At 46.8% G+C, this 14,326-nt stretch overlaps 1 protein-coding gene across 2 annotated transcripts in view; it reads right to left on the bottom strand.

The window, feature by feature from the left end:
* The window catches only part of ORC3 (origin recognition complex subunit 3), an 89,230-nt gene that overhangs the window by 61,246 nt on the left and 13,658 nt on the right, over window positions 1-14,326 (bottom strand). For both annotated transcript variants that reach the window (XM_014600579.3, XM_006264071.4), the window contains exon 3: window positions 9,298-9,395. In XM_014600579.3, the coding sequence (XP_014456065.1) occupies window positions 9,298-9,395 (98 nt within the window). The remainder of the gene's footprint in view (window positions 1-9,297; window positions 9,396-14,326) is intronic.

Below are 14,326 nucleotides of genomic sequence, written 5' to 3'. Positions count from 1 at the left end.
CGATTCAAAGCTCTCCAAACCTTCGGAAAAGGTTTGGAGAGCTTTGAAGATTCGGGCAGTCCCCAGTGGCTGCAGCAGGGAGCTGCAGCTGGACTCAGAGCTGGTAAATACTAGGGGTGGGGGATGAGAGGCTGGGGGAGGAGACTGTGGGGGGCCCCCTGCCAGCCCCCCTGCCCCAGCACCCCCATGGCTGCCCCGCCCCCCCCAGATCCTGGCAATTAAAAAAAAAAAGCCCCCACTCACCAGGTGCTGCTGGGTGGGGGGGATGATCCCCACTCCCCCCCACTCCCCCATGCTGCATGGGGAGCTCTGCAAGAGCCCTCTGACCCCCCCCACCTTTGCTCCCCCAGTCTCGCCACGGGTGCCCCACCCAGGCTAGCTCTGGCCCTTTAAGAACCCCCCCCCCAAAAAACCCCCCAAAACAAACCAACACACACATACACCAAGAAAAGCCCTGGGACTCACTGCTCCTGCACCAGCCTCGGGGCTTCAGGGTGGCTCGTGCAGAGCCCCCTACATGGCACGAGGCAGCAGGGATCGCCCCCCGCCAGGCAGGAACAGTGAGTCCAGGGGGTTTTCTCAGTTTATTTTTTCCTTAAAGGGCTGGAACTGCTGCAGGCGGGACAGCCATGGGGGGGTTGGGGGAGCAGGGGTGGGTCAGGGGGGCTTGTGGAGAGCCCCTCACGCAGCATGCAGCAGTGGGGGGCAGCAGGGATTGCCCACCACCTGGCAGCACCCGCTAAGTCAGGGGGGTTGGGTTTTTTTCTAAGTGCTGGGAACAGGGGCAAGTGGGGCAACCATTGCCGGACTGGGAGAGTGGGCAGGGGATGGGCCTGGGCAATTCGGAAATTCGGCAGGAGCCAAATCTCCAAATCAGATTCAGCCAAATTGAATCACTGTCCCCCAAATGGCTGAATCCAAATCCAAAGCAAATACTAGCAGCTTTGCGCAGGCCTACATGCTATGAGGGACAATATATCATAGAACTAGAATGGCAGCTGGAAAACCACTAAAATAATATTCAATAGAATATAAAAGCTTTCCTCAATATTTTTGGTAACTTGAAGTCTTATATAAGTATGTTTTACGTAGAAACCCCAGATGTTTAATAAGCTTAATGTTGCAGGATGGAGCAGGTAAGTATTTTTAGTTGGGGAGTATCTGAAAGATGTAGTCTCCTAGCTTTCCCATCTGGTTCCCCCTCCACCTGTTAATATAAAAAAGAACTGGGGCCTTGTGCTGAACTTAAAAAGTGGCTCCCGCCACTATGCACACCCCAGGAGGGCATGGGGGGGGGGGGCACATGCCCCCAGATCTGCGCATGGGTCGGGGCCAGGGCTGCATCAGGCTCTTCCCAGCGGGGGGGCTGGGCCACACTGTGCTCAGTGCAGGCAGCAGCAACATTGAGAGGGGAGGATGAGGGGGCTGCAGCCACCCCAAAATTCACTGTAGCCTCTGCTCCCAGCACTACTGCCATGTGCCCTGAGTACAGCCCCGGCCCAGCCCCTGCTGGGAAGAGCTCAGCGCAGCCCTGGCTGCAGCTCGCCTCACCCCGCATGCAAATCCAGGGGCACGTGATCCCCATGCTCTCCCAGGGTTCGCGCAGAGGTGGGAGCCGCTTCCCATGCCCCCTGGACAAGCCACAGCTCCGTCCCGTGCTCCGGCCAGGCAGTGCCTGCCCCTGCCCCACTCCCTCCCTCACCGCGGGGGCCTCGATCTGCACCCTCCATGCCCCTTCCTTCCCCCCACAACAGATTTACCAGCTGGACGCTGCTCTCCACATTGCGGGGCTGCATATCAGAATCAGACTGGTACTGGCTGATATGGCTCGTTAAAAATCGAACATCGGTATCGGCCCAAAAAAATCTCTATCAGTACACCCCTACGTACAACTGTATCATAAAACTATTACAAAGAACTTTTTCTCAAATACAAAACATAGCCTTTTAGCCATAGATAAACTCTTTTTAAAAATACACACAAATATGCATAGAAAGAGCAAGACACCAATAAGGCAAAAAGCTCAAATATCATTAATCCTTATAGTTCTGAACAATCTAGTTCACCACAAACTTTATGCTTAACCATAGGGAACATAAAATGATATTTTAAGTACATAAAGTTCTCTATATCAGGCAGAATTGTTCTAATTAATAATACAACGCAAACCTCCCTAAATTACCTGAAGAAAGATGGGGTGCCTGAAAGCTTGTCAAGCTTCTTTTCTCAACTATACAGCCGGTCTGATAAAGGTATCACGACAAAACCTTGCTGTTCCTAAATAAGCACTTGCATCGATTTCTGGTTACAGAGCAATACATCTTCCAACATAAGCACTATCTGTAGAGATGCAAATGCAATTACTAATTTACTCCTCCATAACTATGTGTCCGCAATCCACTCTCTCTCATGTGCCTGAAAGCCTTGCCTGCCAACTCACCACAGCATTGGATAAAACAGGTTGTTATCTTTGAGAACTCATGCCTCTCCAAACCAGTTAATCTCTAATGTGCCACCCTGACCTGCCTTCTTCCTGACTTTAGACTAACCACATGTCCGGCCAGCACTGTGACACCCAAGCCAATTGCACACTGCCAAAAATCTCTGGCGTAACTATCCCAAATGTCCAGATCCTGGTTCCTCAGATATTCTAAGAGTACATACAGCTTGCTAAGAAGAATTTTTCCAACTATTTGAGTTGGTCTAATAAAAGATAATCAGATTTACCCAAAGAACCTTGTCTACCTGTGTCCAGACCAACACAACTACAACCTACACCCCTGATAGTATTCCAAGGCACATGGGAAGTAAGCTGGACAACAATTTACCATCTCTACAGTCTCCCAGTACTGGGGAGCTACTCCAAGCATGGCATCACGAAAACCCCAAACTGTCTTACATATCACTGAAACTGGACAAAAAATTGCTTGTTACTTTTCTTCCCTTCCACAATTAACTGCACCCTGGGCAAACCACACCCTTAATTATTAAGTCCCCAGATCAAACTCTTGACGTCTAGCAAATCTGAAGGAGAACAAGAAAAGATTAAATGTTTGGTATACTAGAAGCCTTAAAGAAAATGAGGTGGTAAATGACAGCAGTGGGTTTTTTGAGTGCTAAGAACAGTAAAAACAGAGAGGTAACCAAAAGTAGGCAGAGAAGGGCCTCTGTCAGGAAGGTGGGCAAGCACAGCCTTGTAATTACCCAGGAAACTAGAAAAGGAAAAGATGCAGAAGCAGCTTGAAGGGCCTGGAAACAGATAAACAGCTGTCCTGAAAAACATTCCCTCAAGCAGTCACCTCTGACAGCGGAACAGCCTCCACTGGCTCCAGGTGTTATACGGTCACTATTGAATTCGTATTTCTGAGATCACAATTTTGATAGGTGGATCCAAAACCACAACTTCTCCCCAAACACAATCACGTTTCATCAAAAATAACAAGTTCCAGAAGCCAATCCCTGAGGTATCTAATACACCCATGGGTTTCTGCCTTTACACTCCAGCAGTCAAGATTCCTGGAGGGTGACTAGATGGGAAACCTACAGCAACATACAGCTGCAAAGCTTCAAGGATGAAAGCTGTATACACTTTTTTTTAGAAGACAGTTAACAAATAATTTCAAGTTGCTGCATGCACTATGTGCAACACTTCTTATATTATTTTTAGTTCTAACTTTTTTATTTTTGCATAATTTTTCATAGGAATTCCTTGTAGAAATAATGAGATCTGTTTGTACTTGCACGTCTATAAAAAGTATCATTTAACTCTGAATATATATTTTTCTAAAGTTCTGGGAAAAAAAGTTCTAGAAAAGCACAGTTCCAAACCTGAAAGTATCTCCCCATACTCAACAACATTAATGGTTCATAGTTCAAATTTTAAGAAAAAAAATAATGAGCTTCTCAACCATACCTGGAATAGAGTCCTAGAATAAGCCAGACTCCACATAGTGAAAGTTTGGGCCCACACTTAAAATTCTGTATGAAATATCCTTGAAATATTCATAAAATATTTAATGAGTACTTTATGAAATAACCCATAAAACTTTCATGAAAACATGTGAAAAATTACCCAGAGGAAAACCACTTCATGCACACTAATATTTGAGTTTAAAATTCAAAATACTCCCATCCTCAAAACAGACATACAAGGTGCCCTGATCACATGCACCTGCCGACTGTCATTTTAAAGACGGCACCTGTCCCACTGGTTGCTCAAGGATCTTAGTGTATCCAAACTTCTGTTCTTTCCCTTTGGTTCTCATGAAAATTGTTCAACATAAAATACAGTCATAATACAATGCAGATACTACTCAGCAGCCTCTATCCTTGTCATGAGGCAGCATGTCTGCCCTTCAGTCTCCCAAAAATACACTACACTGTCATCCTGAAGCCGCTTAGGCAATAGTTAAAATAGGATCTGGATCTTTACTAGGATCTAAGGGCATGGATGGGGGGTGGAGCTTTACCAGAAGCAGCAGCACATTACTTCGATCCAACTCCACAGCGTATGTATAGATTGGGCGCTTCAGCAGGGCTTTTTGGTGCTTTTATCTAATAGCTGATTCAATCAGCTATTAGATAAAAGCGCCAAAAAGCCCTGCTGAAGCGCCCGATCTATACAGATATTGGGAAAGCTGGGTCCAACTAATGCGATGCCTCTTCTGGGCATACACTGGGCTTGGCACGGAGTACACCAAGTTTAAAATAAAGCACCATTTTTTTTTTATATGTCTGCAAGCAGCCCAATTGTCCATGAAAAGTCAGCTAGGGCAGGAGAAAATAAACTGGGTTTCTCAGAATCAGAGGAGGAAAGTCAATAACGTTAGTATCTGTACCAGCAGCTGTGAAAGGAAGTCTACCTTTTTCATTAAATAAAAGAGGTTCTTTAAAAGAACCCAGCATCATAAAACTTTTCCAGACCACCCTGATTAATGCTGGCGATTAACCAAGTATCATAGTGGGACAAAGAAGTACCCTTTTCTATTTCTGAACTCAGGAAATCAAGGGGGAAGGGTGGGAAACAGGAAAACAGATACCATCCATTGCCCCAGCTCAACTCAGAACCTCTAAGCGTGCAAGCCTCAAAGGAACAGCAAGTTCTATAATACACCTAAAAGTGTTTAAACAGCAGAGCACACCCCTATCACTACAGGTACACGTAGCCAACTAATTTAAAACAGTTCAGGCAGGGTAACAAGCTGCCAGATGACATTTCCCATATGCTTCTGAACAGGGGGAAGGCTCTCATTTTAGTGTGCTGCTACCAGGTCCGGGGTGAGCTCTACATAGATGCCCAGAAAAGTACCCTTTATCATAGTGCAAATTCTACAGCCAAGGCTGTCGTCTCACACCTTCAGTACAGCCCACTTCTTGCAGTCAATAACTGTTCACAAACTGAGGCACAACACTATGACATGAAGTCAACCCAAAAAGTTCCCCAAGGAAGCAGCTCCTCCCCATTGTCCTCCTAGCCCAGCTGTTGGCTTTGCTGCCACAACCACTGCTAAGGCTGGTAACTAACTTTCAAAGCTGAAGCTGTCCAAGAGTGAAATGTCAAATGCATCTCCACAAACCACTGTGTGCATTCAGCAGTGCACTCTTTCAATCCCAAGTGATATGAACCAGCTGGCTGTATGGACATGATTAGAGCATGCCATCTAATGTAGTGGTTCTCAACCTTTTTTGTACTAGGACCCATTTGTAAACATCGATGGCCAGTCCTGACCCAGTGCCCCTCGCTCCCGACCCACTGCCCCCCACCCCCAGTGTGTGAGGCAGAGGGAGGGTGTGAGGCATGGGGGACCCCAAGCAGCCCCGGTGAGTCTGGAACTCTGCCAGTCTGCAAGGGAAAAAACCACAGTTTCCCACGTTTTTCTCCTTTAAAGGAGAATCCATTTTTAAAGTTTGCTGATCCATTTTTAAAGTTTGTTCGTGACCCTTTCATATATTCTTGTGACTCACTTTTGGGTTGCGACCACGGGTTGAGAAAACACTCATCTAATACACAAGTACTGCACCACAGCTCAGTGCAAACCAAATCCCCACATGTAGACAAGTCCATTCATACTGTTTATAACTGTTCATCAGGTTAAGCTTTTAACTGTATTATCTAGCATCTTCCCTTCAATTGCGTCTCCTCCAATCTACAATCAGACAGCCTTAGGGAAAACTGCACCCTGGAAAAACTTCTATATCAGTACCTCTTGCCTCCCCACCTCCCCAAATGCCTCTCCCCTAGTCACTGCTGCTGTGTGTGAGGAAAGGCATGGGGTGTGTGTGGGAAGAGGGTGTTTGTTTGTGTGGGGAGGATGTGCATGAGAAGCACATGTGCCCCAGTGGCTGTGGGTGGCAGGGGGCCCTGCGGGCTATTGCAAGGCAGCACGTCCACTCATCCAAGGTGCTAGCCTGATGCCAAGCAGCAGGGCCCAAGAGCAGCAGGGGCTCAGCATGGGGCAGCAGGAGGGGCAGGCAGGGCTGCTTGCACAAGCCAAGCCCCTACAGCAGGGTGCTCCTACCCAGCGCTGAGGCACCTGTACCCTTGCCCTCGGTGCTAGTGCCAGTGGCCGGGGGGGATGGAGGAGGGGTCTGCAGCGCATCCTCCAGCCCCAGTAGATTGGTGATGGTGAAGCCCTTGACATGCAAGCCAGGGCCACCCAGCCGTGCCACCTTCTCACCGAGTACTGCCACCTTGCCTCTGACTCGCCCCTCAATGACCTGCTCCTTGGCAGTCAAGCTGCTGCCCAAGGGTTTTTTTATCCTGCTGCCCTGGCCAGCCAGCTCCAATCAGCTCTGGGTGTAGCGGGTGGGGGAGAGGAAGGAAGGCAGGCTCTGCTGTTCAATCCCTGGGATTAGCTGCCACCAAAGTCCCTCAATAGCTCCCACCTGGCACGAGCAGTGAGCCAGGGCAGGGCATGTGTGTGTGTGGGGCACCCGGCTTGACCATGCCGCCCACCCCTAGGGCCAGCTGTCTACAGTGGATCTTGGGCTCCTCTAAACTCTACAAAAAATTAAATTTAGAGCATCCTAAAATGTACTGTGGGCTAGAAAGCACACAGCAGGTTTAGAGCCAGACAGTGGCACTGCACCAGCATACAACAAACAGGAACATGAATAAGGCAGAAATTTACAGGTGGAGGGGATGCTGAAGGCTAAAAGGAGACAACCAGTGTAGGGTACATGCAGATGCTCAGGAAGGTTAGATCGCATTAAAAATGGCCACCTGATCTAACTTAGTTTGCCCCAGTGCAGACCCTACATTAGATCTCTAGTTAGGTCCATGTAAGTGTGAATTGTACAGAAATTCAAGAAGGTTAGATCAATCTCAAAATGGCTGACCTGATTTAACTTAACTGTATCTCTGAGCTAGTCTAACTTTGATCAGGTACGGGGAGATCAATCTAACTGAGCTTTTATACAGTTCTTAGTGCAGCCCTGGTGTGGGGAAGCTCAGCCGCTGGCCCAGCCCCAGGGCTATGCTTTTCCTATCTTTCCCCACCAGGCACCAAACTATTTTTAGCCCCTCAGCTCCTCACCCCCACCCAAATCCCTCATCCAGCAAGCTGCTCCCAATGCCAGGAGTTGAAGTAAAGGGGGGGGGGGGAACGGGCTGGCAGGACCTGGGACAGGGGGTTGGTCTGGGAGGTAAGGGGCATCAGGGGGCTAAAAATAGTCCCCTTTCACCCCCAAGCTCACCTGTGGACCCTGCTGCCCCCCACAATCTCACCAAATCCCCCTGCACCTCCCCCCCCCCCAGTCTCTCCAATCCCCCCAGAGACCCTGCATGCCCGCCCCCCCATGCCAACCCTCCTGGTCCCTACAAACCCCTCTGTAGACCCCACTAGCCCCCCCCCCCCCAATGCCTCCTGCAAACTTACTTACCCCCGGTTCCCCTGCAGACCCCGCTTACCACCCCCCCACCCCATACTGCCAAACCCTCCTGATTCCAATAAACCCCCCTGGTCCCCATCAACCTCCCCCACCTGCAGACCTCACTTGTCTCCCTGATTGCAAGCCCCCCTGCAGCCCCCACTTGCCCCCCAATGCCTCCCGCAGACCCTGCTTGCCCCCCGATCCCCTATCCACGGACCCTATATACTGACTTACTTCAGATTGGGTGGCCATTTTTAAATTGGTATAACCTCCCCAAATGTCTGTAGTACCCTTTATGTGACTCTGATTAGACCGGGATATAATAGGGCATAGTCATTTGCAAACTAGGCTTAAATGGCAATTAACTCACTGGGATTGTTCCTAGGCAAAGTGTTAATTTGGACAGTTCACAGGTACATAATGTGGGACAAAAGGCTTGTCAGTCTGGGGTTTGCTCAAATGCAAATCTGTTTTTAAACCTGAGTTCTTGACTACCAAGACTGAAGCACCAAAACCTGAAGTACCAACACGCCTGCGTGTAGCTGGGAACAGCGAACCAACAGATTTTTTATTTATGTAGTACGGGTGCACCAGTAGAGATTTAAGGAGGCATATTAGCAGATACTGATCTAATTTCTGATACCAGCCCAGCAGCTTTGAGAGCTGCATGCAGCTGGTAAGTCTGGTGTGGTGGAAGGGGCATGGGGTGGGGGATGTGGGAGGGAAAAAAATCAAGGTCCCCATCATGAGGGAGGAGTGGGGCTGGGGCAAGCGCTGCCCAGCCAGGGTGGGGTGGGCGCGGGACAGAGCCACAGTTCATTCAGAAAGCACCGGGGGGGGGGGAGAGCAGCGGTGGGAGCCACCGGACAAGCAGGAGAGTGCTAGACGAGCAGCACACAATGGCAAGAGCCACCTGCCCCCTCCGAGGAGCCGCGGCTTCATCTTACACCCGCCCCACCCTGGCTGGGCAGTGCTTGTCCCTGCCCCACTCCTCCCTCAGTGTGGGGACCTTGATCTGCACCCCCCACACAACTCCCCTTCCCCCTTCCTGCTCCTCTTTCACCACACCAGACTTACCAGCTGCATGCAGCAATCCAAGCTTCCCGGCAGTGCTCCTCACCGCCTATGTGCTGCACTGCAGCTGCACACACGCACGGGCCATTTATTGGCCAAATTATCAGCAATATGAGGCTGATTTCCAATACGGACAATTTTCTTTATATCTGTGCTGATTCGATACCGGACCGACGTATCAGTGCACCTCTATTTTGTAGCACATGGGGGTTTCACTCGCACTTTTCATTTCTGGCCCTCCTCCTTCCTCACAATATCACTGTTTTCAGCAGGTAAAGAAAATCACCTTAGGGGAGAGACAACTGACTGAAAAGGTAATGCTGTTCTTTAGTAATATGTAGTAAGACCTACCTCTGTTTCAGATTTGATCTGCTTCCATAATGATTCGCACGTAGCAAATCGTAGCCCACTGTCTTCTGAATCATTTTTACTGTCATTAAAATAGTCAGCTGCAAAGGCAGAATAAAGGAAATTATAAAAGGTTTATTAAAAAACCTGCCTCTCCTTCTCCCCCTGCCCACAAAAGAAAATTACACAAAGGCTGCTGCAGCCGACAGAAAAGGGAATATTCATCCTCATTCATTCAGATAAGATGACAAATCATTTTATCTGCTTGCATCTCTGGTAGAAAAAGTAAAGGGAGTAGGTAGCAGCTGTTGCTAGAAGGACCCCAAAAGCTACACAAGTACTTAAATATCAAACCCTTTTACCTGCTAAAAACCCTATTCTCTGCTAAAAATTTTGCTCAGCTTTCTAGATGCCATGCTACTCCAGAAATCTAGTCAATAAAAAACCTCTATACACAGTCTACAACAAAAAAAGACAATCAAAGCTAGGAGAAATAGGTAACTCAGTGGAAAACAAAGATTTTTTTTAAATTAAAAAAATCCACAACAACCAGAATCTTACTCAATCTCAGCTTCCATTTTTTAACAGGTGCATGCAGGATTGGTTATTACCCTTTAACTCTTGCAAATGCATTTAACATGAATGTAGCTTTTTGAGGACTGCCAATACTACCTAGATGTGTACAACGGCTGAAGATTAAATAAACAATTCAGTTACCTGTCATTATAATGCTGGACTGTATGCTATAATTAAATTTTCTGCCTATGAAGACTATGAAAAAAAGTGTAGGTCTCTCTAACAATCAGTTTCTGTGCTATCAGCTGTGGTCTAATCTCTAGAAAGGAATTCAGTGAACACCTGAAATCTTTCTGCAAACATGATAGTGCTGTAAACAGTAGTGTTGATGTACCTGTGATGGTCCAAGGATATGAGAGAAACAAGATTATTGAGGAGAGGCAATCTTTTATTGAACTAACTTACGTAGCTGGGAGGAATAGAGAGGCCAGGTTTCAGACTTCAAGCACTTTTCTCCAAGATATTACCTTACCTTACAAGCCACATGTCTTTCACAGCGCTATAAGCAATAATGAAAGACTACCCTAGAGGCCTGATTCTTTATCTACATTAAGAAACTACTTAAATGCAGTACAGACTTTAACATCCATTGATTTTGCAGGTCTACTTTCATTAACAATATTAACTAAAAGCAAGTAAAGCCATTATGTGCCTGTCATCATAACAAAATGCCATTTCTGGGGTTTTTTTGTTTTTTGGGGGTTTTTTGTTTTTTGTTTTTACTTTTGAGTCTATGTTTATGCTTTGAAGTATACTTTTCAAGTTTACATGGATGTGCGCAAAGGCCTGTGCTAGGAGGTCAGAGTACCATCAAGTCTAACTAAAATTAATGGGATTTCAGAGGAACCTCCACCTTGCAAAAGCTAGAAATATGTGCATGAAAACTGCCTGTTTCTTCTGCCCGCATTCATGCATTCTGGTTTGTGTACAAGCAGGAAATGCATAGCTAGAGTCCAATTCCTCCATGGCTGGCTAAAAGGCAAACACAAGCAGTATTTTGGACACCAGGCCATTTTTCTAAAAGGTATTTAACTGCCTAAAGATGCAGTTCAGTACCTACAAGCGTTTTAATTCCTAATGGGAGTTAGATACATAGGTTCATTAAATACATATTTGCATCTTCACATGCAGATATACTTTTAAAAACCTGGCCCTGAGAACAAGAGGACAGGAGTATTGAAAGACAGTGGCTGGCCAATATTTTTAGCAATGGCAATTAAAAGATGGAGAGTTGATGTGCTTATTTCATGGCTCCCAGATTTAGTTCTTCAGGGTACAAAATTAAAGAGTTAAACAGCATCTGGTTAATCTGAGTGCCACCTCCTTGGGGAAAAGCAGTAAATAACTAGGTATGTAACATAATCTGAATGTTAAGTAGCATGATGCTATATTGGACCCCTCTTCTCTCTCCTGAAAAAAAAGTTCTAAAGAGATTACTGTAAACCAGTAATTGTTTAAAATAACAAAATTAGTTTTTATTTATGAGTATTAAATATTGACTGGACTCCTCCTTTAGCAATCAAGGATGATTATCTTCCATGGCTGCCTTATCTGTGGTCTGAAGATGGCTGATGAGGCAGATTCAGGATCAACAGACTGTTGCAGCTCGGACACATTTCCACATGGAGTGGGTGGCTTTAGATTCTTGATTTGTTCTGCAACACAGTGTTTCTGCTGCTCCTGCATATTCATCTCCTGTTGTCATTGTAAGGTTTCAAAGTACTGAGATCTTCACAGTGGACTCTTCCTCCATTTGGTGTGGTCCTGGGCAATAATCTCCCTTGAGCTGATGTTATGTTGCATTTTTTCAAGTTGTCCTTGACGATGTCCTTGAAGCACTTTCTCTGCCCTCCTCTTGAGCACTCCTCTTGACTAAGCTGGGAGAATAAGACTTGCTTTGGGAGTCTGGAGTCAGATATCCAGATGACAGGTTGGTCCAGAAAAATTGATGCCAGATGATAACTGCCTCGTTACTCGTGGCACTTGCTTGTGAGAGGATGCTAAAGACATTAATTGACTGAACTATCTCCAAAGAAAATGTTATCACAACTGGAGCAACATCTGTTTTAGCAAGATTAATACTATCCAGATGAAGCAGTTTTCAGTAAGAGGCAAAATTCTACAGTGGTTTAATTGTTACATGATAAGACCCCCTCATTGGCTTAGTTATTTAAAATTGTGTTGTAACGATAGAAAACTGGGTTAAACTTCCCTGTCTTCAACTCCCTGAACTAGAGACACATCAGCTCTGGGGGAAAAATCATTTTGGATTGATTTTAAAGCAGGTGTTAAAGTAACTCCCTCTGGTGATGAAAAAGTCTGCAATGATTTCCAAAGAGGTTTAAAATCTGACTCAATTTTGTTTTTGCACTCTTCTCCTTCATTCAAACTGTCACAGCTTTTGACAGCTCTGAGACTAGCAGGGACTAGGAGTGCTGCCAAAGCAGCACGCTTAACCTGGGAGCAGGGACAAGATGTCCCTTGAGCAACTCTCAACACAACTAACTGAGCAGCACCATTCACATATCCAAAGGGAGTTATCCTGTCTAGTTCTTTACAGATGATACAAAGAGAGTGAAATGTTGTCCAAATAGTAGAAATGTGAGAAACAGTAGAAAGGAACTTGAGGAACAAAATAAAGGCTTCCCTCTAAAATCTGGGTATAAGGCCACTCAGGGATTGAGGCGACAACCACAGTCATTATGGGTGAGCAGAATCTGAGGACAAATTGGGTTGGGAAGCCAGGCAGTGAATGGGGACTAAGAGCAAGTCAAGTCAAGAAGCCAGGAGATCAAGCAGAGAGCAGAGCCCAGGAGAAAGGTGGAGGGAACAACAGGGTGGTCTTGGGTCAGCTTGATCCCTGTTTCCTGGACACTTCTTATTCCTGCTCAGGAGTTTATAAGGGGAAGTGCAGAGTCAGCTGGCCAACTCCAGTGACAAGTAGCGGGCAGTAGGTTAGGCTCTACTGGAGGCTTCAGACTATCCTCAATCAACCACAGGGTGGCAGGCCAGGATGAGTAGCTCCAGGTTCAAGGCTGCAGCCTGACATCACCTCCCCAAGCCCCAGCAACAGAGGCTCTGGAGGGCCAATGGCCCTGTCTTCTCTGGGTAGTCCCTATGGAATTTTTTAGTAAGTCAAGGGTGTGGACATTTTCTGCTGGTTCCCACACACGATCTTTAGGTCCACATCCCTCCCAGTCTATCAAGGAGTGCAACTCCTCTGTCTCCTCTTAGCCTCTAAAATCTGATGGACTATGTATTCCTCCTGTCCCTCAATTGTACCAGGGGATGATGGAGTTTGGGTAGTGGAGAGAAGAATTCTCTATGTGTGGCTTGAATAGCAACACGTGGAATATAGTACTTGGTGAATCTTTAGTGTCTAGAGGAGTTGTAGGTTCAAAGGCTAGCAGGTGCATTTGGCGGAAGGCCCTGAGAAAGTGGTGATCCAGTTTCCATGATGGCTGGTCCATGCAGAGGTGTTTAGTCGACAGGCACACTTTCTCCCCTACACAGTAGGCAGGCCCTGGCTGGTGGTGCTGGTCTGCCTGCCACTAACAGGCCTCTTTTGTCCTTTGCAGGTGTTGCTTCAACTCCTCCTGGACTTTATAAATGTGACAGAGTCATTTCATAGCTGCAGGGTTGTCGGAGTCCGTAGATAAGATGGGATGAAACTAGAGCTGGAACCCACAGTTTGCAAAGAACAGGCTTAGTTCTGCTAAGGCATATTCGGAGTCGTTGTATGCAAATTCTCCGAGCATCAGAAGTAAGACCCAATCATCCTGCTGAAAACAAGTAACAGCAAAGGTATTGTTCTAAGACTTGACTGGTCCTTTCAGCCTCGCCATGTGTCTCGGATGGTAGCCCAGTGAGACGTGGGTGCTGACTCCCGTGGAGGACTTCAGACCAGAACCAAGAAATAAACTTTAACCACGTGCTCTGATACAATGCAATCTGGAAGGCTACGGAGGTATACCACAGACTGCATCTTTTGCTGAGGAAAGGCCCGTGGGTGGAATCAAGTAGGTCATTTTTGTGAGTTGATCCATTATGGTTAGAATCACAGAACAACCATTCAAGACTGACACCTTTTGATGAAGTCCAGGGAAATTGCAGACCATGGACGAGGTGGGTGGGTGGGGTGGGGAGGGTTGGAGAAGTTCAAAAAGGTTCTGAGGGGGGCCCCTTGGTATGACCAAAAACAAGAATGGATGAAGGCCTGCACCACCATGGCCACCAAAAGTACTGGGAGATAAGGTGGTATCCTTATCCAGGATGACCTGCTAACAGGTCATGGCTTAGGTGAAGGACAGTTAAGACTAGCTAGACCCAGGGGCAGACAGATCCTAACTCAGGTAAATATGACCCCATTCTAAACCTGGCATGGCTCTTGAGTGAAGATGATCTGCTATATTTCCTTTCGGGTGGTGGCATGAAGAGCAGATATTTTAGCAACATG

This window comes from Alligator mississippiensis, chromosome 1 (genome assembly GCF_030867095.1).
Source record: "Alligator mississippiensis isolate rAllMis1 chromosome 1, rAllMis1, whole genome shotgun sequence".
Taxonomy (NCBI): domain Eukaryota; kingdom Metazoa; phylum Chordata; order Crocodylia; family Alligatoridae; genus Alligator; species Alligator mississippiensis.
This window is presented reverse-complemented; position numbering and strand designations above follow the sequence as displayed.